Genomic DNA, 25,000 nt, shown 5'->3' on the forward strand with positions numbered 1-25,000 from the left:
TACACTTTTTCCGTACATAGCCCTGTGCATAAAATATCTCGTTGTGAGCGAAGCAAATAATTATATTGACATCAACAACGGTATAGAAACTTATCTTTGCAGAAGACGTTTACGAATAACGGAAATCAAAAGATTCAGATTGATAGGATACAAAGAACGCATATGAGCACTGATTATATCAAGCCCACGCACCATGGCATCACTCGGCAATGCACCTTATTATACGGCTTAGTTCATGCAAAGATCGAGTGATTTATTAATCGTCAATTACCTTTTCTGTGATATCACCGTCCTTATATTCTTCCTCAAGCTCTGATAACCTGCAAGAACTCAGAGAATAAGTATCTTACTTCAATACATTGACGGATCGAAGGATTGTGAAAAACTAGCTACAGACGCAGATCAAGATAGCCATTTGCTCGACCTATATACAGGATTATCTAAAAAAAAATCATTGCTAGTTCAGGCGATTGCACTCAAATCGAAAAATCTCACCTTTCTGAGATACCTGAAGGAAATTCCTCTTTCAAATGTACCATTTTCTTAGTAAGTAGAGAAGGTACACGGAATACAAAACACTACTTGATTCGAGGGTTTACTTAAATATGGTTACCCTGTGTTCTCAATTTCGCGCCAAAAATTTATCCACACCAGGGTGTAATTCCTAACCTGGGAGGTCACCAGGGAGATCTCGTGCCGAGAGTCTTCTTCTCTTGGATTGAGACAACTGCAACCACCTTCTTCTGCCTTCCTTTTCGGGAAAGGGACGGGGAGGATAATTTTTGTGGTTTTTCCTGAAAGCGATGTTTTCTTTTGAGTCTTTTCATCGAACTAAAGTAACACCCAGCAGACACCCCAAGTTTTAAGATACTGACTATCCCTCCCCACTCTCCTCCCCCAGGAATGGCGCTCTGCCCAGATTGCTTGCTTCTCGATACAAACCCAACCAAGATGGCGGGAAGATTGAGGTCAATTTGAAAATGAATGGATCACTTGACGAATTTATTTGAATCCACCTTTACCTGGCATGGGTTCCCAGAGCCAGACTGATTCTAGTCAATTAACGTCTCTCATTGTATCCTTTTCAAATAATCGATTTAAATCATGCATCGTGCATCAAGCTCTATTTTGTATTTCTCCGGACAGACATCAAGCTTAAGTTTATTAGTGTCGTTTAATAAACGAGGCGATAATAAGATGATCAGTTCGTAGCATGAGGTAAGTGTGTGCTTATTGACAATCTTACTCTTCCATGATATGCATGCCTGCACTACTCAGTGAAAACGGTCAGGTTCAGCTCTAATTCACGTAAAATCTCATTCGAAACAAATATGCATATAAGTCAATTATATTATGTACCAGCTATTGTTTACCACAAACCTGGAATTAAGAGGATTTGGGACCATTTTCTCCTTGACTGACAATGTCTTTATTCAAGAAATCATTTGGTGAGGCAGTGGATACCAAGGAAAAGCTAGGTACGCATGGCTTAGTCTAATGCAGGGAGTCTGGGTGTAGTTGTGTGAGTTAGCACCTCAATTTTCTTCTTTCTTGACACTTAAAATACTCCACTGCTTGGTATGCAAAAAAGGAAAATTCCCAACCCGGGACTCCCTTTAATAGTGACCAAAACATTGTGTTCTAAAGAATTAATGATTTTTTATTGAAGAATGATTCCCTTGAATATTAAGAGATATTTTGTCCACTGTTGGGTGAGGCTAAATCGCGTGGGTGGGTGGGGGGTAGGTGGGTCGTGGGTGGTGGGTCGTGTTTGTTTGAAGATAAAAAAAAGATATATATTAGCTCCCTCAGTGCTCGGTCCAAATTTGTCTTAGGTCTTAGGCCTTGTATGTTTCAAGAATTTCCAGTCGTTGATGAAAAAAAGGGTTAGGGACCCACAACCCACAACTTTTCAAGCCATGTTCAAACCTAAATACTGCTTGACTGTATTGTAAGAGTACGAAAGCCTCTGGCATTAAAACGTTGTTTCATTCCACAAAGGAAATGGCTTTATTGATATGACTAAAAAAAAACATTAATCCTCTACATTCTATGCCATTACATCTACATTCTCTCCTAAAAACTAAGTCTTATTTGAAAAGCTTGAGACTTCAAATAGGGCACCATTCACTGACAATAAAAAAATTTCCAATAATCAAAAAATTAAAGTTAAATAGAAAGGTTTTCTTAAAGAAAAAGTGGAAGGGGTCCAGTGTTTAGTACTTGATCATGTTATTACTTTTTTATGTTTCTAACCTTATCAATACTATTTAATGCTTTTTCGTTAGGGTATCTAGCAAGCCTCACAACTCAAGTTCTTCCAGTTGTATCCCTAGCTGAAGTGGAAACCAAGTTATTTTCAAGAGTCCTGCCCAAGGTGCATTATAATAATAATTATTTTTATTACCATATGCTGATTTAGATCATTTCACAAGCAGTTTTTCCTCCTAATTTGAGACTTGCATACTTAAGTTATAATAATAATAATAGTAATAATAATAATAATAATAATAATAATAATAAATTGGCAGTGCTAATCACCCTTTACTTGCAGTATTGAGGCCTGAATTGCGAAAGGGTATGACTCACGATATCGGGCTGAAAGCATAGAAAGGTGACTCTGGCTGCCGCTATGCAGTCCTTTTTGATGTCAGAGCACAGCACCACAGCTAGAACTTAATTAGCTGTGAGTCGATTTTGATGCGGGAGGAAAACCGGAATACCTGGAGAAAAACCCCTTGAGTCAGGTAGAGATCGACTGAAACTCAGCCCACATGCAGGTTGGAGCCAGAATTGAACCCCAACTCGCACTGGTGGAAGGCTCGTTAGATAACCACTAAGCCACCCTGACTCCCACATATGTTAACCCATTCACCCCTAAACCGGCCATACTTAGTATTCTCCTCTGTCTATCGTCAGACGATTTTACTCGTCAATGAGGAACCCCCAGGAGTCAATGGGTTAATAAAATATATAATTTTTATCTGGGATTATATGCAGGTGTATGACGCTGTCTCAGATGCTATTTCAAAAATTGGACACATTCTTGAGTCAGTGTCTCCTAATACTAAGAGAACCGACAGTTTACGTGCAGTTCAGTCACTTCTTCAGGTTTGTGACAATTTTACAGAGAATTTTTTTCATGGATAAGGCATTTGAAAGTAGTCACATATTTTGTGCCCTCTTCTAGAATTTGTTTATCAGTAATGAAGGTATCACACTATAAGTATCTTGACTGTTATCTTGTTGCAAATAATTTTATTGGAAACAGAACTTTGTGGAAAACATGTGCTATAATGCAATATCAATTTTGTGGGATATCAGTAGACTTTCTTGCTAGAATTTAGTCCAAGCTGTACACTATCACATGACTGATGAGATTGAGGTTGTGTGTGCCAGCCGGTCCAAGACAGCGTCCAAATACTGAAATCGTGTGGCATCAGGATCAATACCCGAGGGAAATCATGTGGGACTAACACATTATGATGCATCATTCTTTGTCAAACACAATTATTATTAAGAGCATATTCATAATATTGCTAATTAAGCCTTGTACACTGACAGGTGACACAACCTTTCTTGACAGTAATAAGTGACTTGAAAGTGGGACAAAACTTAGCAAGTTAGAAACAATAAATTATATTTTCTTAATAAAGACAGGGACATTAACAACATCCTTTTTGACCTGAGAGTGAAACATAGATTTTACTCTGGCTCATGCCAGATGATTGCTTGCATATTGGAAATTTCTGTTATCAGCGGCACTCAAAGTAGACAGGGACATTAATTAATTTTTTTTGTGTTAGCTAATGTCCACATGATGTGCATTTCACAGCATCTTTTTGTAGCCTGGCAGCTGCACATGACTGTATGGGGTAAATGGTAGTCCAGCTCTTAGATGTCATTTCAAAGGCAGAAGTTTCATTCGCATGACTTTAAACCATTAATTTTCAGCCTGCTTCTCCAAGTGCTCCTAAAAACAATATTTATAACTAAAGATTTTCAGAAAGTGAGAGATTGCTTGTTTAATGCAATATTCATGTATAATTTTTGTCTGCAGTCCATCATGTCATACATGGAATGTCTTGAAAACTATGTTGCTCATGTAATGCAGCTATCACTGGCAGACGATAATGAGTTGTCTATTGGTCAAGTGCGTTCATTACCATCCACCATAATTCAGACTGTTAAGGCAACCTTTAAACATTGCAAGGTATAATGGTGCATAATTAATAGAGGTATTTTTGAAAGTTAAACTATTGAAATGCGGTATGCATTGAGGATCAAAGCCTACTTGGTGCATCAACTATAATTATCTCGTTTCAGTTCAGTAGGCGATTTTTGCCAGCCCCGCAAAATTGAGGTAAAAAGAAATATGAGCTGTTGCTGAGAAATGGCTTGTGCATTTGCAAGGTGTTTGTTTACCAGGGTAGACCTTCACTCAAATTTACGATGCTAAATTACATGTAGTTTAGATTTATTACCAATTGTTTTATGTTAGCCTGATTTTTATTAAGTTACGTTTATTTAGTTATTTATTTGTTTTTGCTTGCGACCTGTTATCATGTCATGCCCCATTATTGTCAATAGCTTCTCCCAGGGATTTTAAATTAAGGAAAAAAGTAATTTTCTTATCTATGGTCTTGATGGTTGGACATAAGCACTGGCCCGCTCGCCCAGGCGAGTCTCTAAAGTGTTGGGCAAGCGCAATCGTTGATCACTTGCCGGTTTGGCAAATGCGATTTTCATCATTAAGAAATTATTTAAATTGCACAACTGCTTTTTACGTTCCATTTTGCCAAGAAAATCCCTAAACATAAAATTAAATTGCAGGGATCTCACGAAGATTTATCAGTAAAAAAATCAATTTAAAATATTAACTAAGTGCCTCCATTGTGTTTTCTTGGGATTTAAGGTCTTTAAATAGAATTTTTCATTGAATTAATAATCCTCAGTCTGCCACGTGCTTGATGACGTTGCAAGCGAATTGTTTTCCCGTACTTTCACAGCACTTTGATCAATGCATGTTGAAACTAAATCAGACTTCCTATTTACTTTATGAGCCTTTCAGTGTTGAAGTAAATTTCAATAGTATTAAGCAGTAAAAATGAAAGATAATTACTCCAAGCGAATGCATTTTTGAGGGTTACTCGCCCGAATGGCGTGTGCTCTCAAAATTAAGTGTCCAACCCTGTTTGCTCTTTTATTTACCAGTAACTAGTGTTTTTTTTTTCTTTTTTTTTAGGGCAGTGAGGACATTTATGGGGGTTTGGTCCAACTTGTTTTTAGGGTCCTGGCCAATTTTTTTAAAAGGACTTACCAGCTTTAGGAGGGCAGGAGTGTGTTGGCATTTTTCTTAGAATTTTAACAGTTAGCCTAAGGATGAAAGAAATCTTATGGTCAACGTACAACCTTTTAAGGTCACTGGCTGTCCATAATAGTACTTGTGAACATTAACAAAAGTTGGGTGCAATGAAGAATAAAGCGTACACCTTGTTTTAAGTGTGCAAATTTTATTATGCATTGACTCTTGGAATTATTAATGTACTGGTCAGTTGTTGTGAGGTGTGGACATTGTACTTTCTTATAATCACAGTGTGGAAGCTAACATTGCCTTTCAGGGATTGTGCTTCATGGCAGTCTTTAATAGCGAAGTGTCCAAAATACTGTCATCGTGTTATTAATAATTTTTAGGGCAAGATTTGAGTGAAAGGCTTTGCATTCTTGAGTAAATATTTCTCTTTCAGGCACTGATGGAATTACTTGATAAAGTCCAGTTAAATTATGATACAACTGACCAGGATATTCAAGACATCACAGATGGTTAGTGATTTGTTAGACCAGAATCAGATCTAAGCAACCAACGAGCAAAACCGTGCAAATTTTTTACTGTGTTAACTCTACCAAACTTCAGAGGAGCCGGTGCCTTGCCTCTGGACAGGTTAATTTATTTTTGTCAGGATACTGAACAAAAAAAATAATTAGGTTTGCCATTTTTTTTTTGAAATTGGAAGTTTGTGACAATTTGCCCAAAAACAAAAGGCAACCACATGTATGGCAACTTAACCATCGGTCACTTTGACATCACAGTGTACATGTAGTATATTGTTATACCATAAGACTATGTGTACCGTAGTTATTCGGTTATAATGCGCACTCGGTTATAAGCCGCACCCCAAACTTAGCAATTTAATCAAGCTAAGTTCTCAAACTGAAAATTACGCGAAAATACTCGGTTATAAAATGCACCAAAAAATTGAGAGTTATCAAAAGGATGTGATGAATTTGAGAACAATTATCCTTACACAATTGGCATGCGAACTCTTTTTGTTAATGTAAACAAAGTGAAAAAGGCACGCATTTAAGCTCCCCTTTCAAGTAAGCCCCCTTTTTAGAGGAAGAAAGTTATTAAGTCCCCCCTCTCTTTGATTTTAAGCCCCCTCCCTCCTCTACCCTCCCTCATTATTCTTCAAAACGAATTAATAAATGATTGACTGTATCAATAAATAATCACAACAGTAACACTTTGTGTGGACTGATCTGGTGTAGTTTTATTTATCCATGTGCTGGAAGTTCAGATTTGTCTTTGATCTTTGGCTGGATGACCTCTGACTTCATGTACTTTAGCTTTTCCACTTTGGAGAATTGATACCATCATCTGGTTGTTTAAAAGAGCAGTATAGCGCCCCTGAACTACAGTTGTACAAGTCCGTCCTCGAGAAACATTGCTCCTGTCAGTGAAAATTCTAAGCTACAACCTTCTAATCTGTTTCTTTCTTTTTCTACCGGTAATAAATCTTTGTTATCCCCCCTTAACCGTGCTTGAAATATATAAGCCCCCCAGGGGGCTAAATACAGGATTTACGATAACCATACGATTCAAAACTAATAAAGGCTAATAAGAGTTAGTACCTGTTCAATGTATGCTATCTTTTATGTACCAACTACTGGAGGCTATTATTTAAAGGTAACTTTCATGCATTTGTAACAGAGACTTTCATTGGTCTGTCAATTTTTCTTTTCTCAAAAAGTGTGTCACCAGCTTTTGGATGTTTGCATTCTTATTGGAGATCTGGATACAAGTATATTGGTGAACACATGGAAAGTGTTAAAAAAGTAAGTGTTGATTTAACATGTTAATAAAACCGCCAGCCATCACTTGCCACTAACCTGTCGGTTGACACATGGATTCTTAAACTTTTTTTCGCCTTGTCTTCCTAGGTGGTGATAAGATATAAATAAATATTAATCCATTGACTCCTAGGATTGAGACTCTGTCTAATGCCAGACAATTTTGCTCATCATTGGGGGTGGTCCGGAGTGGTTCAGGACTGTCAGTCAGTTAATGATTTATATAATTGTATACTATAACCATATGCATGCTAACAATCTTGTTATTGGCCTCTCAATCCATTTCAAATTGTTACTTCACTATTTACACTGTAATTTTTTTGGTTTCATGTTTATAAACTTCCGAACTCTTTGCTTAAGTTACCTCAGACAAGTGATTTAATTTCTCTTGCTCTTGACACTTGTGATAGTGGTAGTGCTGCATAATCAACAACATGATCATGAATACATTGTTAAAACATTGGGAAAAGCACATGTAGATGAGCGTCTGGGTACTATCACCAGAAACACATAGTAAGTGTTGTTATTATAGATGGTTTTCACTCGCGTGACTTGGCGGCCATATTGGTGTACAAAACAATACAAAATGTATGCATGGAATATGCAAAAATTAAAATAGAGTTTGGTTCCCAAAGGAGAGAACGTCTATTGTTCTTGTACACCAACATGGCCGCTGTGACATCATGTGAAAACGATCTATTTGCAACTTCCAAACTTGATTTTAAGAATATTATTCTCTTTTGACAGGTTGGTAACCAAACATAAAGATTACATCAAGGACCACTTAGAGGTAAGGTCCTGGGATAGTTTTGACTTCATTCAATGTAATGCTCTTACCTGCTGATTTAGCCTTAATCTTGGTATTTGTCTAATAAATGTGTTGCAAAAATGTTAAAATATATGTATAGGTTGACAACAGATGTGGTTATTGTAAGCAAGGGTCATGTCTTCCTTACTATAGGTGGAGAGGTTGATTTGTCATCTGTGTTCATCCATTGAGTCAAAGCTTTGTCTTTGTATTCAATTGACATCCTGTGGAATGAATGGAAGTGATGATGCTCACAAGGTTAGTGCCAGTGAACACATACTTTACTGTCAACACAGTCATAATTGCTGTCAAAATCTTTAGAGATGCAAACGGTATTTCAAATTTAACCCTAATTTAACGCTGGGAATTGGGGCAGGCCTCTTCTCTCTTTCTCGCACAAGTTACGCAAAGCCTGAGGAAGAAGCAGAAATGATGTGTAAGACTTAAGAGCACAAACACATATATAAACTAAAATAGTTACCAGCCAGTACTTGGGCTGTACATTTATGTCCACATTGAACAGCATGAACAGCGTTTGAACATTTTTAACAGTATAAGTATATTACATTTTTTATCTTACTTATTCAATTTATGATAACTCAAAATCTGGGTTGAAATGATTAACATTTAAAAGAACAGAGACCATGCATGAATGAGCAACAAACTAAGCATCACTCTGTGCTGTAAAAATTAATTAGCTTTATATACTATTAACAACAATGTTCAAGAATTCTTTCTGATGAAAATTTAGGGATCTCTTTCCACTGGTGATGAGGCAGCTCTTGCAAAGATGCTTAAAGTCATGCGCTTTCTTGTGGGACACCTAGTTCATCTTATCAAGGTAAAGTGAAGTTCGATGATGATGATATAAGAGTCCAATTTACTGATTACCTAAGGTTAATAAAATGAAATCGAAAAATTACTGTATCTGCAATGAAAAGCACTCAGTCTGGCAAAATCTTTGAGAAGAAATGGTCTTTGTTTTTGAAATAACAAAGATGTTTTGACAACTATTTTGAAACTATTTTGTAAAAAAGGTGCCAGTAATTGTCTCTGTTACAAGCCTAGGAAGGCCCATCAGGCTGGCACTTATCTCCGGTTTTCATAGCATGAAACGACTAGAAGTACTTCTACTCCCCCCTGGATGGGATGCTAGTCCATTGTAGGGTTACCCCCAGCATTTTTGCCGGTACCCATTTATACACCTGGGCCCGGTTGTTCAAAAGCCGATTAACTTAATCCAGGATTAGTCTGAACTTTTGTTTCATGTTTTCAACTTTTTTGTGAAAGTTTCTTTTGCTTATTTTTGTTTTTTAATTTAGACTTCTTCTAATGTAAAGTTTTGTCAAATATCAGCATTGGACAGCATTTGGGAGTAAAGAAATAAAGTCCTTGGTATATTATTTTTTATTCTGGGATTAGCGTTAATCAGCTTTTGAACAACCGGGCCCTGGGTGGAGAGATGCACCGTGGGAGTATTAAAAGCGTCTTGCCCAAGAACACATGTCCCCGGCCAGGACCTGAACCCGGACCACTCAATCCGGAGTCGAGAACACTCTAACCATGAGGCCACCATGCCCCCCATTTGAAATGGATGCTTAGACTTAAATGCAACGCATGGAATGCAGAATTGTTTAGCCCCAAAACGTCAGCTTTAAAATATCCTTACAATGGTCAGTTTACCTTATCAACTCACTTGATAAACTCTTTTTTTTATTTCAGTAAATCCCTTTCCCACCAGCACAGCACCACAGCTTCTTTACAACCTAACCCTAACCCTCACCTTCACCCTCAGTTAGGCAACACCATCTTTGCCACTTTACCGTGTATCTTTATACCTTTCAAGGTATTTCTTGTGCACACAAGAATGTTTAACAAATTTTGTTGTGTGTGAATAGGAATATGATGGATATTATGACAAGTGCATTGAAGATATATATCATTTTCTTCTGACCATACAAAGGTAATAATAGACTGTCCAGGTCTTCATTGTTTGAAACCACGGAGTATAATAGTGGAACTCTGCACTCCTTTGGCGCATGTGTGGAGCATCGTTGATAAGAAAATATGGTAACCCATCTGTGCAAGAAAAATTTGGTTTTGGTCATCATACAACCACTCCCCACCCTTCATGTATGCCAATGTGAACTGTGAAGCAACCAGCGTTTTTTGGCGGGAACATCTTTGATATTGGACATCCATGTTATGGTTAATTGACACCTGTCAAAAACAAGGTATCCACTGACCCATATCACATGACCATATCACAGTCTCAAAGTTTAAAGCTCGTCAAGGTCAGCTTTTTTTTAGTTGATCGCTGACCAAGTACTGGTTTTTGATTGGATCACAGGCTCAAGCCAGGTTAACTTATTGCAAGAATAAATAACGCGGGAGCTCTGCTTTTAGGCATGGCTAAATCTATATATTATTATACTCTAGATAAATCACTGTATCCAGTTGAACTAAGGCAATATACTGGTATCGCCAGTTTGAATTGCTGGATTGTTATTGGTCAGCTTGATTCCTTATGCTGCTTATAAGCAGGCACAGGGACAAACACATGCCTTGGGTAGTTTGATTTTTGTTAGGAGTTTTATACTGTTGGCAAGATATGTAGATTCTATCAGTACAGTTCACTCATATTTTGTCACCTAATTTCAAGGCAAAGAACACAGTCTCGGTACACCTTAATTTCATGGTACTCTTTTTTTCTCTCTTTTTAGCAAATTACCTCCAAGTCCAAATTCTCAAAAGATTACTTCTTCTGCAGCACAAGGATTAAAGTCTGCATTGTTAGTTGTGGTAAGTCAATTATTAATGGCTAGTAGAATAAAGGTACTGTCAGAGAATATTATTCAACTAGTAAGATCTAAACTTGCAACGCAAAGGCAACTTTATGCCCTGTTCATCATCATGAATAAATTCATCACTTTATTGATTTGCTGGGCAGAAGTTAACACTAATCATCTCCCACATTACAATAATTGCTAGTGTTAAGGGTGCCACATGTCTACTTTACTGTTCAAGCTGTTATAAAGAAAAAGAATTGTCATTTTTTGGCTCCAAAACCCAGTTTGATGGGTTTCCTGTAGACTAATAATCAGAAGGTCAAAGGCTGTACTCCTGTTATTACTAAGCTATCTGTCAGTTGTCCAGAGTCTGTTGGAGTCATATCATTGATAAATGTATATACTGCTAATTAGTCTTTCATGTGCTTACTATAGGTACAGTGTACATGTAAATGAATATTAGTGTTTGCATCACAGGTGGAGCCACTGCTGTCTGTACTGGTAGCAAACAAGATCTTTGCCAATTTAGTAACCAAGAAAACACTAGGTAAGGCCTTAAGAGAGTGTTTCAAGCCTTGGATAATTCTTCTTGGTGCTCTAAAAGAGTTTTAGCTCATTTTCTTACATGTACATGTATATGAGTCCTTGAAGTTCTTAGGACCATAAAAGAGGGAATCATGCCACATTATATAAAGTTTGTCTATTATATAAACACCAATGAAACACCAAGTGACCTTTTGCACAAAAACATGATATCTTCACATGTGAAGATAACATGTTATGTTCACAGGTGAAAAGATCCCTGTTGCTATGGTTAAATATAAAAATGGCATCTTTCGATGCCTTTTGTGAGATGATTTAGTATTTCATTGGTGTTTATACAATAAATAAAATATTACATGGATTGACTGCTTGGAGATATAAAATTTCTCTTCTCTTGGTGAAAAATATTTCACTTGTGAGTGCAACACGAGAAGAGAAATTTCGTATGTCTGCAGAGCCATGTAATATCCTCTATTTATTAAACAAAAACATCAATATGCAGTAATGCAAAAGAAATACAAATACTCTTTTACATGTACATGTAGCATAACAGTATCCACTCTACTGCCACTATTACGAGAGCAGGGATGGCGCAGTGGTACGTGAGAACACTTGCCTCCCACCAATGTGGCCTAGACTTGGTGTCACATGTGGACTGAATTTGTCAAGGTTCTCTACTCTCCTCCGAGAGGTTTTTCTGTAATTGAATAATGTTATATAGTTCAATTTTGTTCATTTCAGCAGTTAAGAAGGAAGACCAGTTCTCATACTGCTGTTTAGTAGCCTCCCTTGTTGGCATTGCATCAAAAACAACAGGTAAAGTGCTGTAAGTAAACAGTAAATGTTTAAATTGAACTGATTTTCACAAACAAAACTTTAGGGCATACATGTACTTTTGTCCATCGTTTGTGGTCAACAGCCTTACATTTATATTTTAACAACAACAACAATCAGTGTTATGAATGAGAGTTTCCTCTCCTTTTTCTCAAGAAACTCGTGGGTTGTTACAATTAAATTGCCAGCCATGGGAGCGGTTTCTTCATCAAGGAGGTGGCTGCCAATTGAGAAAGTTCTTTAAAATTTCTGGTATCCAGCCTCAACTCTGCTATGCAGTTTTCTAGTACAGTCGAACCTCGATTATCCGGACTCGTTGGGACTAGACGAAATAGTCCGGATAATCCAGGGTCCGGATAATCGAGAATATGAATATTAATAAGGAACAAAAACTGATTACATTAAGAAAGCGAAATTTAATCGTGAAACAAAACATTTGCAAATCGTTTTGAAAACAATATGGTCCACATCTTCACTGTCCGTTGTGAATACCTGTACACGTGTCGGCAAACGCCTTGTCGATATCAGATATCTGCCGTTTACTAACGCCATATTCGGCTGACAATTTGGCTTCTTTTTCTTCTTTCTCTAATCGCAAAATTATAGCCTGTTTATCTTTTATCGAAAGAACGCATCGCTTACGCTTCAAGGACATGATGATCGTGAATAAACATTCGTGACGTATGTAGCTTGTTAGTAACAAAGCAACTCTAAGCCAATCAGAACTCATTCGAAAGTTCTGCATTAGTTACGACGTGTGCGAGCGCTGCTTTATTTTGCTTTTTGGAAGAGTAACAAACTCGCGTTTACTTTACTTTTCAACGCTGTAGGATATGGCTAGGGATCTTGATGATGACTAATAAATATTCATGACCAAAATGGGACCAGAGAAAAAGTCCGCATAATCGAGAAATCCGGATAATCTAGGTTCGACTGTAATGGTAATGGTGGCTACTTGAATCCTGTTAATGTTTTATTACCAGTATTTTTTTTTTTGCAGAAGATGTATTTACTTATTGGGTCATGCCTTCAAATTACCCAGAGGTACTATACACACATAGATAAGACACAGTATTGGTGTTTTAATTTCTCCATTTCATTTAATTTGGTTGTATCACTCTATTGTCTCTGTAAGTTGCAAACCAATTTCTGAAAGAGTTATGCCTGCAGGAGCATTTGAGTTCTCGCTTAAAATTAATTCTATATTTAAGTATACATGCCAGCATGTTTACTTCCCGTTCTGCAGAGAATACCAACATCCATAGCAAGTGCTGATCTGTTTTGAGGATCTTCTTTCCATAACTTTAATTGTAGTTCATTCATACAGCACAACGCACAACAAACGGTCTGAATGCAGCAGCAGTTTGTTTACCAGCCAGGTCTACCAGCCACACGCTTTAAGCAGCTTGTTTTCCAATTGTGCAGGTCTTTGTGAGCAAAAATTTAGCCAGATTTTACTGAACAATTTGCTTTTTGATCCCGATTTTCGACTGAAAAACTACTTGCACTCTTCTGTTAGCTTGCTTTGAACTTGCTTTTGTTGGTTTTATGTTTCGACAGCTTTGGTCGCGATTAACCAATAAAATGTTTTAAGCCATTCTTTCAACAACTGGGATTGATCTGTTTTAGTGTACTTTATGAAAGTACGGATGTATGGCTGACGCCACTAAATAAAGTGTCCCAAAAATTTTAGCCAAATACGTGCAGAAATTTAAGACATTCTTTATTATAAAACAAATAAAGAAGCCTCACCTGTGATCTGTTCTGTTGTAAACCACTAAGGAAGCGGATGGCACACTCAAGAAGTAGGGAGAACACTCGACTACGTCTCCTGTTTCCCCTACACTTCTTTCGTGCTCTGTCCACTTCCTTGCTTTACAACAGAACAGATCACAGTCAAGGCATCTTGGTTTGTTAATTGTTTGTCCACCAGCAATAAAATATTGCACATTACACCATTGTCACCTCAATCTCAAAAGGTTGGTTTAAAACCACCTATATCTTGAACATAAAAATTGACTATTATTTTAAATAAAGCTTTCACTCTAATGGAATCTCTTTATGACAACTTCATTTTTTAGGAGGAACATCGTCTTTCACTTGTGGAAGTTCTGTTTAAAACCTTCAAAATGTGTAGGTCCAACTGTATATTACAATAATTATTGTTTTTGTTATCTTCCTAAATCATGCAAGAATTGAGTGGGTTCCCATAGATCTTCAAATTTATAGAATGATTAAGTTATTTACTATTTGTCATGATAAACGAGGAGTGTTTTATCGGGTTTTAAACCATGAGGTGGAGCCAAGAGGATTTTGACCTGGTAAGACACCATCTGTGAGTTTCAAAAACATTCCTGGAGTCTGAACAAAGGTTCAAATTGTGAGAGGAGCTCATCAACATACAAGAAAAACAAGCAATGCCTCATTAGTCTGCATTATAAAAAGAAGTCTAATGAGGAGTGCGTCATGTGACGTTTTATCAGTGACCTGATAGGCTGTTTTCTCTCATGAATTATTAATGATTTCAATAGTATGTGAAGCAGTCTTGTACTTGAAATAATAATTCATTTAAATGATGGTACATGTAATTTATGTGATGAATATAATTCTGACTATAAAATAATTTTCTTCCAATGTTAAGGTGTGCTTGAAAATTATTTGCCTGTGTTTCTTGATGGTGTCATGTGCAATGGAAAACCCTTGAGGTATGTTGCTTGACTTTTTGCAGTTACCATTCACACATTTGTCTAAAAGTAACATCTGTTTTATTAGTTGAACCTGATTATAAGTGGATTGTGAAGTCTGATTTTTTTTTTTCAACAGAGAAGTTACTTTCTATGAGCATGTTTGCACCAGAATCTGTGCACTTGTGGCTGCTACTCCTGTGACCTGTTTTCCAGTTGTGGTGAGCTTATTTTGGATTCAATGCAGAGGCCTAAAACTAATTGCAGGAATTAATTTATTGTGGTACAAGAAATTGCAAACATCATGAAATAGGGAAGCAACTTGGAGCTAATTTATAATTGTTGTATCTTATAAACACCTGAAAATTCAGGTGGTTCGAACGGGATTCGAACCCCTGACCTTTGCGATGCCTGTGTAATGCTCTACCAACTGAGCTGTGAAGCCACACAGTTGGGAGCAGGTCAATTTTTTGGGTTCGGTTGTCCAGGAAAAGGACTTTATTTACGTGTCTAATCTTCTAGTGCTGGAGCACTTATTGGGGATACTGTAAATTGAAATTAACAAATTAACGCAAATCAAATCAAGTGTTGGTTTTCGAGGAGAGGGGAAAACCGGAGTACCCGGGAGAAAAACCTCTCAATGCAGAGTAGAGAACCAACAAACATATGACGCCGAGTCTGGGAATCAAACCCAGGCCACATTGGTGGGATGCGGATGCTCTCACCACTGCGTCATCCCTGCACCTCCCCTTTTGACTTTAATTATGTTTAATATATCTTTAAGGAACGTTGCTTGCTGGAGAAAATACTTGAAGATGATGTCTTGTGTGCTTTACTCGCCATTGATGTGTGGTGCTTTATGGCCAGGTAATAATGAACATAAATTACTGATCAGAATAAATTTTGAGGGATATCAGCTAATTTGACAATGGTGGCTGACTAGAATAAATCGTGGTAGTTAAAGGCTCACGTCCCAGGTTTTACCGAGCACTAATGTTCTTTGGGGCCTGTTCTGAGCATAGTTAATTTTTGTGGTAGAGGAAACTTCCTCTGTCCTGAATTTCCCTTATGGTCATACTTTAAGAAGGCATCTCCCGCCTTGCACTGACAACGAGTAAGGGTGGAATTTAACATCTCAAACCATCTAAGTCCAAGACGATGCGGGCAGCATAGACTGCTAGCAGTCCTTTCTCAGTCAGTCAGGCAAGCGAGCCGAGGCGGGACTAAAGCAGGAGGTTCGACTGACTTTGAGGGAACTGCTAGCAGTCTAAGGAAAACAAGGAACATCAAGGAACAAATTTGAATTCGAATACTCTTAGGAGGGTGTGCCACTGGAATCTTTAACTAACGAGATGTTCTTGGACGTTACTGATTGAACCTGTTAGATCAGCTACTGGCATGGAAACCGTCCAAAAGTGAAGGAAGATTGACTCTTTCCAAATTTGCATTTTCAAAATACAATGCACACCTACCTCCACAGGGTCAAAGCCGATACGGTCATCGGGGAAATACAGACCAAATAGGCCTTTTGCAGCGAGTGATCACGTGGTACAAAAACCACCAAACTGGAGAGAGAATTGCACACTAGGACATCTAAAAACAAAGAAAATTTAAGTGAAGTGGCGTTGTTTTAGATATCCCAGTGCGCAATTTGCTCTCCAGTATGGCGGTTCTTGTACCATGTGATCGCCAACTGCAAATGGCTCATTGATTTACGATTTTTCTTTTCTTGCACAAAATTAATGTTTTCAAGTTTCTTTTTTCCAAGCTTCCAGTCATTTATTGACATGTATCATTCATAGTTTGAGTCAGCACTTATGTTTTTTGATTATTTTGTGCACTATATTAACTTTACACAATATCGTGAATCGAAGTTGAGTGTTTTCTGAAAACGAAACACCTGAAAAATGCGTGTTGCTTCTCAGGCTCGTGATTTCAGTTTGTAACATCCTGCAAGGATTTCTTTCCTTTCTTAGCGAGGTATCCTGATGGGTAAGAGACCAGACTCCCTTCACTCATCACAGACCACAAGGACCTTACCTTTAACATAAATTAGCATAATCACGTAGGTAATTTTTTTAAAATTCTCTGTGCTGATTGGTTGCCGTTGAGGTGATTATAACGCGATAGTAAGTGGTTTTTTCAACATGGCCACGAGCCGTTTTTTCGAGGTGACAGATGAAGAAGTTAATTGTTTTAAAGAAACCTATGCAATTATTCACCGATATTCACCTCGCCTCTGGCGAATAATTGTTACTATGTGCTCCCGCAGAAAGTACTTTTATCGTTTAAACAAACAGATGGGGATCGGCAGAGCTGTGTGCGGGACATGTAACAGTCCTTACTCAGTTGGTAAGTTCATTTATCTTATCGCCTTCTGTGAGCCAAAAATAATAAAACAATAGAGTTTATGTTCGCTGGTATAATAAATGTGTTTTGGGCCCGACTCAGACTCACTTTAAAAAATGAGCTCTGATAAGGGTCCAAAACATATTTATGTCCAAGAACATAAACTGTATTTCTATTATTATCACTTTAAAGGGCATTGAAATAATCAAAACTTAAAAAAAAAACATTCTGAACAACCAAGCGAGTGTTCATGTGCTAATCAACTCAAAACTTCAACATCCCCCCTCTTCCCGGGCAAACCCCGGGCATTTGAATTTTTGAGGACTGGAACGTTCAAATTCCCGCCCCCGCGGGCCAAAATGGTGTTAAAATGCCCTAGCCTATCGTCGGATTTTTCTGTCATACCCTACTAAAGATTAATCGTCGTCGGCTCCTGTCGTCTTTAATAAAACTTGTGTGTAAACACTGCCAAGACATGTTTCGCGACCCATTATATGATAATGCCCCTTTTTCCAGACTTGAGCAACTGCAAAAACACAACTTTAATCCTGAAACTATTAAAAGTGACTGGAAATTGAATTAATTGAGTCGGACAATGTCAATAAGGAAGTGTAAGCTGCTCTAACTCCGAAAGACAACAAAGGTTGTTTCACGAGTGTGCTGTATACGTATCAACAACAGAGCCTAGATCGTTTGTGACTGCATGTATTTTAAATTGTTCAGTTTCGGTTGCACAGAAATGTACAGCTTTAACAATGAAATGGAGTTGTGAAAACGTACCATACAGTATTCACTCTGTAGTACGACAAAGACGAATTACGCAACCAAAATTCCTTTGAAAACCTTCCTTTGAAGACAAATTTTGAACTTTGTAAGGCAATCGTTCACAAATGCTATATCTCTCCAAGCACGTGTTTAAAGTTGTTAGCGACTTCGGCACCCGAAAAAAAAAATCCTTTGAAACCTGACACTTCCGGTTCAATCTTCCCCACCCCATCCAGGAAAAGGTCAAATTCCCCACCCCCTGGCACAGAAAATAGTCAAATGCCCGGGTTTTGCTCTCCTCCCCTCCCCCCCGCCATCCCGAGGGGGGGGGGGGGGGATGTCGAAGATTCGATTTGATCGGCGCGTTACAATTTAAATGGCTTTTATTTTCCCTAAATGAAAATACACCATCAAGCGAAGCTGGCTAGAAATTACAAAATCTTGCCACTTGGGTTTTCAAAAATTGTAAGAGATGAAAGGAAATTTAAAAGCTTATTTGTAAGTATTGAAATTAATTGTACAATTGCGCCATTTCGTACTTTTTATCGGTATGTTCAGCGGGCTAATATACATTTTAGCCTGCCAAATTCTCCATTTTAGCTCGCAAAATGCGCCTCATTGCCCGACAAAGTGATAATAATCTTCAATATCCGTTACCTATTAGAGTTAACACTGAAATATGTTTGTAAGCGCTCGAGAAAACCCCTGTCTAATCGTCCTGGACAAGTAGATTTTATTCTCTGGGAAGAAACTTTCTCAGACCACTCGCCCAACGGGAAAGCACCCACTCAATCAATCAAAGCATTCAAAAGATGTCTAGAGCGAGAGACAAAAGATACACAATGAGCGAAAATGGTAGTTGAGACACTGAACTGGAAAGGCCACAATCATGAAAAAATCATCTTTACGTCACATTTTCCTCTTGCACGAAAATGGGAATGGCAAAAGTAAGTCTTGGCGATAAAAAACAACATTATAAGGGGAGAGGGGTCGGTGGTTAGATTCAGGAATTAAGGGGAGGGGATTTTATGTCAACCCTTTTGTCGCTTATTGCAGTATTGTTCTTTTTTTGTACACTATTAATGAACCAAGGCTGGTGAGGGGACCCCTTGGGCACGTGGATCGCAAAGTTTGCTTGCCCAGTAGCACAAGTTAGGATTTTAACGTTTTTCTAGGCCTAATAAGTGTATTTCGACCCTGTTTTTCAGCTGCTAACGTTACCCTCCTCGGAGGCTGCATATATTCACCTATCACTGCTCATTCAGCGACTCGTTCGTCTTATGGCCGTGGAGCACCAAGTACGAAAATATGTAAATCTATTCTGAGTTGTCCAGTACTTCATGATGCGCCCTGAAAACCTGGAATTATGTTCTAAAGATAGAATAACCATTTCCAGGGTCCAGCTGAAGGGCTTTTTTCAGAACTGTCGTTGGTGGCTATCATAATTAGCGATAGTGTCCGATTTCGAACACCTGTTGATAACCTCTCGTGAGCTGACTTTAATTTCTTGGTAGCGTTGCACCTTGTGTTAATTTTCACTGTCTCTGTTGTTTAGCCTTTTAGTTTCTGTTTGGGTAGCGTGTCAATTGCATTGTTTAGCTTACGAGAGTTTCTACATCGCCCTTTCGTAAGAATACCTGAAGTCCCAATAGACCTGTTTAGTTCCACTGCTTTCCACTTCCCATTTAGAGCTTGTGACTATACTTTCGTGCTTTTTTCTTGTAAGTTTACAATTTGCATGCTTGGAGGAAGGAAGAACATTGCGAACGGTTTCTCTGAAACTGTCTCATGATGTAAATGGACAATTAGCATAAAAATCTTTAAAAAAGGCCTCTTCGTGTGGAAATATTGGGGATAAAAATAAACACTAATAAAAACAAGCGATAAAACAGTGGCAACGGTTATTTTCAAGTCCACGTTCTTATTCCTTTTTCTCATTCCCTTCTCTCTCTTACCTTTTATGGCTTATTATTGTATTCTTGTCAAGTATTTTATCCTTTTATTGTTTCAACTTCCAAAATATGCGAAATTTTCATGATGAACTCAAACTTGGGTTTGAAATGACCGTAGAACGGTCGCTTGTTTTATATGTAAATGTTTATCTGCGAACTTTTAAAAAAAAACAACGAAAACTGAAACTGAAGAGAGAGGAAAAAAGAGAAGACAATATTTACATGATTGGAGGAGATAATAGAGAGCTTTAGATTCAAGGACGAGAACTACTGCGAGTACGAGATTTTCTCATAGAACAACAGTGAGTTCGCGCAAACCAGCGTCATTTTGGCGGGAAAAACGTGATAATACGAGGTTTTGCAAAAATGTCGTCTTGTCAGGACAAGTCAACAACACGGTAGCAGTTTTGGCATTTTTCTATCTTCAAAAAGGCTCAGTTACCAGGAATAAGAATAACTGAGCAACCTATACTGCTAGCAAAGAGTAAGATTAATAGTACGGGTTATAAATTTTCTAAGTATTTTCGCTAAAAACGGGCAGTCAAAACTCGTACTCGTTCTCGTCCTTGTCCCAGAATCTAAAGGTCCCTAATGGCTGTTCTGCGGCAAAGCAGCAAATCCAGCGTCGTTCAAACCTGGATTTTTTTCCAGGCTTTCTTCGTATCTGCTTAAGCTTAACCACTGCGATGTTATTTAATTCTCCTGTATTTCCATTTCCTCAATTCAAATATATGAAAGTTTCACGTCACCCTGCCAGCAGAGCCTTTCTTGACTCGACCAGAAAGAAAGGACTCTGCAGAAATCGCGTAAAGTATTTATTCAGTGTGCGCAAGCCGTTGCTTGGAGACAGTTTAAAACCCAGGCCAAATCTGGAGCCCACTCCTAGACGCCATATTGATTTTGGTACTGAAGGCTCGATTTTGACCTTCGCCTTGTCAAAAATATGATGCGCGCGCTTCCTAAACGGTTTGACCGGAGTGACTAGCCCAGAAACTTGGACTGCGGCGACTTAAAAGACTTGACACGATTCTGCTGAGCCTCTCTTGTTCGCCCTCTGGTGAGATTTGGAGAGGCCGCCTGCTCGCAGGGTGGTTTCACATATCCTATCATTTAAAACAGTATTTACCGTGTCCCCATGTATTCTTTTTCTTTATATTTTGAGCACGATTGAGATAAGCATAGTTAGTTTAACTCTTTTGAGAATCGTTTAGTGTGATTCTCTTTCTGTAAAATGTTTTTTCTCTAGGAGGGTCTTTTGACTTCGTTTCCGCCATCAAAAGAAGAAAACATAATTGTTTGGCGTGTGTTTCCCTTGCAAGACATGCCCGAGGTTGTGAAGAAAAAGGTGAGTGAAATTTTAAAAAGAATAGGTTAAACAGAGACTGTTAATAATTGTTTCCCTGCTTTATCCTTAACAATCTCGGAACACGTCACTCGTGAACATCCCTTTTAAAACCTCCAATAGGCTTGGTGTGGTAAGATTACAACTACATCCACCATCACCACTGTAACTACGAGACGACTACAACGTCAACAACAACAACAACAACAATTGAAAGAGCAAATACAACCACACACAAGACCACAACTACCAACAAGGACAGCTTCGACAACCTCCGCCTCGCACACTTCTACTTTCAATTTGCCCATGTTTACTTCCACTACAACGAGTAAGGATAACCCAATTTCACTCGCAACTTGCCCACTGCTTTTTACTTCGCCCATTGCCACTCCAGTCCCACCTCAACCACATAATGTTTTTTATACCAGCAGTTGCGCCGTTTTATTCTTTCCGGGAACTAGCATGATTTTGTAATTTACAAAGACTCCAAGTGGATTAGAGAGTCCTCTTAGTTAGTGCTCCTTGCCCTGTATGTTACTCTTTTTGAAATTGTGTCTGGTCCATGTGTTATTGTTTTGATTCGTTGTATGTTTAATCGTTGTATAGGTGTGCCGCTTGCTTGTCCCTCTCTGCATAAAAGTTTGTCACTCAAGAACGAAACAGTCTGATGAGCACGACGACATTTTGGTGAGAAACATGATCAAATAGAGCATGCAAAGTGTTCTATCTCGCACTTTGGGAGGGGGGCTGGTAAGGTATTGGGAACCGGTTTAATGAACAATAAAATGGCTTTACATTCTCTCCCTAGTACCCCTTTCACATTTAGCTGCTGTTGTAATGCGCAAAATAGCGCGCGGTGAAATCTCATGTTAAGCTGCTTTCGTGGCGAACGTGAGCACGCGATGAGCGAGGACTTGCAGTTTTCTTGGTGAACACAAAAGTTGCGCGTTTTGTACCAGTTTCGTGCTCGGTCAGTACGTTCACAGTTAACATGCAGAAGGATTTCAAGTCATCGCACACGTAGCAGCGTTCATTGACGAGCGGATCAAATGATTATTCTCTTCAACAGCTTGCAACGTCACGGTAGTGAACCAGTACCGTCCATCTATGTGCATGATGGTTGTTGTAATCCATTATCATTTATGTTGCCATTTTTAATCATTGTTAACTGTCCAATTTTCCTTAATTCTTTATTTATTCCTGTCTTACGAAGTATGCAATTTACTTCTCCTATTTTCCTATTATCGTCATCATTAGAGCGAGTTTCAAGCGACTGTCGTAAAACCAAAACCAAAGTTATTACTTTGGCCTATCAAAATGGACGGAGACAATCCAGTAAACCAATCAAAATTCGAAGTAATTACACGTAGCCGACACAAAGCGCGGGAAAATGTGCACGCGCGAGCCACGATTGGTTTTGGTTTCACTTCTGATTGGTTGAAAAAGTGCCGCGAGAACTTTGAACCAATCATTGAGTGAAGTAATGCAAAATCAAAGCAATTCAGTAATTACTTTCGACACTCAACTGAAAACCGCTCTATTGGTAACATTGCTATAATTATTAAGTAGTTATTAACTTTCGGTTTGTAAGAAATTATTATATTAATTCGTACCAAACGTCGTACGGAGGGAGGGGAGCAAGGATGGCGCAGTGGTGCCAGCACTCTCCTCACACCAGTGTTTCTGGGCTTCGGTCCCGGACTCGAGGTCATGTGCGAGTTAAGTTTCTTTTCTCTGCTTTGAGAGGTTTATCTCCGGGTTCTCCGATTTTCCCTTCTCCTCAAAAACCAACATTTTAAAATTCCAATTCGATTCGGATGCAGAACCTCCCTGGAAACGACCCCGAATCACCGTATTCGTCTTTGGTGAGTAATTTAGATTCATGTTCCAAAAGGGATAATTATTATCAGAAAGTTCATCCGGATAATAATCATCGTCATCTGCAGTCAGTGAACGCGACTACGACTGCATGATTGAGCATGAGATGGATGTCTCTCAATTTCATATTCAGTCTCTTTGCGACATCTTTGAACCTTAAATTGATTACTCCTTTCTATACAGAGTTGAGAGTATAATAGCAACCTTGGTAGTTTGCTCTTATCCATCCCGTACACCTGTCCTACCCAACTAAGGGTTTTCTCAATAACTGATATGTCATTGATGGTAGTCCTGCACAACAGAGAATCGAATTTCCACGTTCGTACAGACCATAGTTAACAGACCCACTGGCGTTACCTGTCGATGCGATTTTCTACGGGATTGCGCCAGCAGAGCCCTACGGGTCATAGGATAAGTGTATTTACGTTGCTGATATTTTTGTAAGTCCTTTGTAACAATTATGTGCACTCTAATTATTTTTCCTTTCTTGTTATTGAAGTTTCGCTGCTTGTCATGTCTTCATGCGGTGTATAATTTAAGTGAAGTGGAACAATATGTCCCTCCTGTTCACCACTCTGCTATCGTCGGACTCGTCAACGATCTGTGGTGCGATAACGTCACAGAGACCGGCGTGGTAAGTTTTATACATCGCATCATGTTTCAAAAGGAATTTCTTGAAGCACGGAGCTCCGCGGTAGTCCCGCAAAGAAGTCAGTCGTATTTCATGGCTTCTCAAACGGTTTATTTTGTATTCGTTCTAATTTTTTTTCGCGCTACGAAGTGATTTTTTTCCTCAGCAGTTTTCGTATTGCACAATTTTCTAAAAGATCCGCTGCGTCAGTCTAAATCCCGCTAAAATGAGACATGAACAATTCGCGCCCTGATACTACATTTCAAACGGACAATTGCTAGCGGGTAAACCCGCCTTGAAACCAAATGTATCAAACTGTTGGTTAACGTTATCTTTGGGACTTTTATTGCCGATGCCAACTGAACGTTTCTTCCGCCCCGTTTGCAGCGCTTTGATTCCAAGGTGTGGTGTGTGCTACTGGATTTATCGTCTACTCTGCTTCATGTGATCCAGCCAGAGGATTTTGCCAAGGTACGATTTTTAAGGTTTAAAAGCCAAAATGAGCTGAACGCTGAACGACTGAATATATTACTAAAATTCAGTTTTTCGACACGGCCTTTCTCCGTCAGCTTCTTGAAAGCAAAGGTCAAACTTGCATGGATTGATGGATTTTTAAAAGGGACTGACAAAGAACATAATGTTAATTCGATAGGAGTAGACATCATGGCTGTAGTGGGTAAAGGGCTCTGGATGTCGGGACCTGCAAGGAAAATCACGCGCGTGCGCAACCTCGTTCCAGGGTCCTCTCTCTTCCTCCCTCGAGAGAGAAGGAAGAGAGAGGACCCTGGGAACAAGGTTGGCGCGTGCGCTGCCTGATCATACGTCATGTATCGTGACGGTGGAATGGAAAGTAGTTGGAACTTTGACATGAAACACGGAAACGTTTTTTTAACTGGAAGAATGAGAATCGGAGATTACAAGTAGAGTGCATCGTTTCTGTGGTGAAGCTATCGAAAGAATTGAGTAGTGCTTTTTTTTTCCATAAGGAAGACGCGCCCATATTTTATAAACGATTCGTCTATCATTATCGCTAAAATGATACAGCCATGATTCGCGCTCACATGTAAATTTACGGAGATTGAGGAGATTAAGTATCGTTTTTCTGTGGCGAAGCTATCAAAAAGATTGCTCGTGAACGGTGTGAAAGATTTTTTTACCAGATACGATACGATACGGTACGATACGATTTTCTGCAAGCGTCACGAAGTGTCCCCTTGATCCTTTCCCCAATTGAATGCAACAAATTTCATCACAAACACATGTTTTGCGTTGATTGGCTCCTTACGATTTCGCC

The 25,000-nt window shown here is 38.7% G+C and overlaps 2 protein-coding genes across 4 annotated transcripts in view; one reads left to right on the forward strand and one right to left on the reverse strand.

Moving 5' to 3' along the window:
* LOC138026041 (DNA (cytosine-5)-methyltransferase 1-like) overlaps nucleotides 1–594 on the reverse strand; it is a 44,985-nt gene extending 44,391 nt beyond the window's left edge. Inside the window, exons 1-3 of the mRNA XM_068873224.1 lie at nucleotides 496–594; nucleotides 272–320; nucleotides 1–22 (exon numbers count right to left, since the gene is read on the reverse strand). The exon at nucleotides 1–22 is cut by the window's left edge and continues 40 nt beyond it. Of these exons, the coding sequence (XP_068729325.1) occupies nucleotides 1–22; nucleotides 272–320; nucleotides 496–539 (115 nt within the window). The 5' untranslated portion in view covers nucleotides 540–594. The remainder of the gene's footprint in view (nucleotides 23–271; nucleotides 321–495) is intronic.
* Nucleotides 595–922: 328 nt separating this feature from the next.
* Nucleotides 923–25,000, forward strand: part of LOC138026151 (FIGNL1-interacting regulator of recombination and mitosis-like) — a 28,861-nt gene continuing 4,783 nt past the window's right edge. Inside the window, exons 1-26 of one of the 3 annotated variants that reach the window (XM_068873376.1) lie at nucleotides 923–1,075; nucleotides 1,439–1,478; nucleotides 2,289–2,377; nucleotides 3,001–3,111; nucleotides 4,061–4,213; nucleotides 5,246–5,333; nucleotides 5,748–5,823; nucleotides 7,032–7,116; nucleotides 7,879–7,921; nucleotides 8,093–8,197; nucleotides 8,691–8,780; nucleotides 9,838–9,902; nucleotides 10,663–10,741; nucleotides 11,206–11,275; nucleotides 12,016–12,087; nucleotides 13,106–13,149; nucleotides 14,187–14,238; nucleotides 14,747–14,810; nucleotides 14,929–15,010; nucleotides 15,574–15,656; nucleotides 17,090–17,141; nucleotides 19,112–19,201; nucleotides 21,102–21,200; nucleotides 21,804–21,884; nucleotides 23,575–23,709; nucleotides 24,094–24,177. In XM_068873376.1, the coding sequence (XP_068729477.1) occupies nucleotides 5,262–5,333; nucleotides 5,748–5,823; nucleotides 7,032–7,116; nucleotides 7,879–7,921; nucleotides 8,093–8,197; nucleotides 8,691–8,780; nucleotides 9,838–9,902; nucleotides 10,663–10,741; nucleotides 11,206–11,275; nucleotides 12,016–12,087; nucleotides 13,106–13,149; nucleotides 14,187–14,238; nucleotides 14,747–14,810; nucleotides 14,929–15,010; nucleotides 15,574–15,656; nucleotides 17,090–17,141; nucleotides 19,112–19,201; nucleotides 21,102–21,200; nucleotides 21,804–21,884; nucleotides 23,575–23,709; nucleotides 24,094–24,177 (1,623 nt within the window). In that variant the 5' untranslated portion in view covers nucleotides 923–1,075; nucleotides 1,439–1,478; nucleotides 2,289–2,377; ... (1 more) ...; nucleotides 4,061–4,213; nucleotides 5,246–5,261. Of the gene's footprint in view, nucleotides 1,076–1,438; nucleotides 1,479–2,288; nucleotides 2,378–3,000; nucleotides 3,112–4,060; nucleotides 4,214–5,245; nucleotides 5,334–5,747; nucleotides 5,824–7,031; nucleotides 7,117–7,878; nucleotides 7,922–8,092; nucleotides 8,198–8,690; nucleotides 8,781–9,837; nucleotides 9,903–10,662; nucleotides 10,742–11,205; nucleotides 11,276–12,012; nucleotides 12,088–13,105; nucleotides 13,150–14,186; nucleotides 14,239–14,746; nucleotides 14,811–14,928; nucleotides 15,011–15,573; nucleotides 15,657–17,089; nucleotides 17,142–19,111; nucleotides 19,202–21,101; nucleotides 21,201–21,803; nucleotides 21,885–23,574; nucleotides 23,710–24,093; nucleotides 24,178–25,000 lie in introns of those variants that run through there. The other 2 variants (XM_068873369.1, XM_068873384.1) reach the window with 2 other exon arrangements.

The sequence above is a fragment of the Montipora capricornis genome, chromosome 2, assembly GCF_036669925.1.
Source record: "Montipora capricornis isolate CH-2021 chromosome 2, ASM3666992v2, whole genome shotgun sequence".
In the NCBI taxonomy this organism is placed as follows: Eukaryota; Metazoa; Cnidaria; class Anthozoa; order Scleractinia; family Acroporidae; genus Montipora; species Montipora capricornis.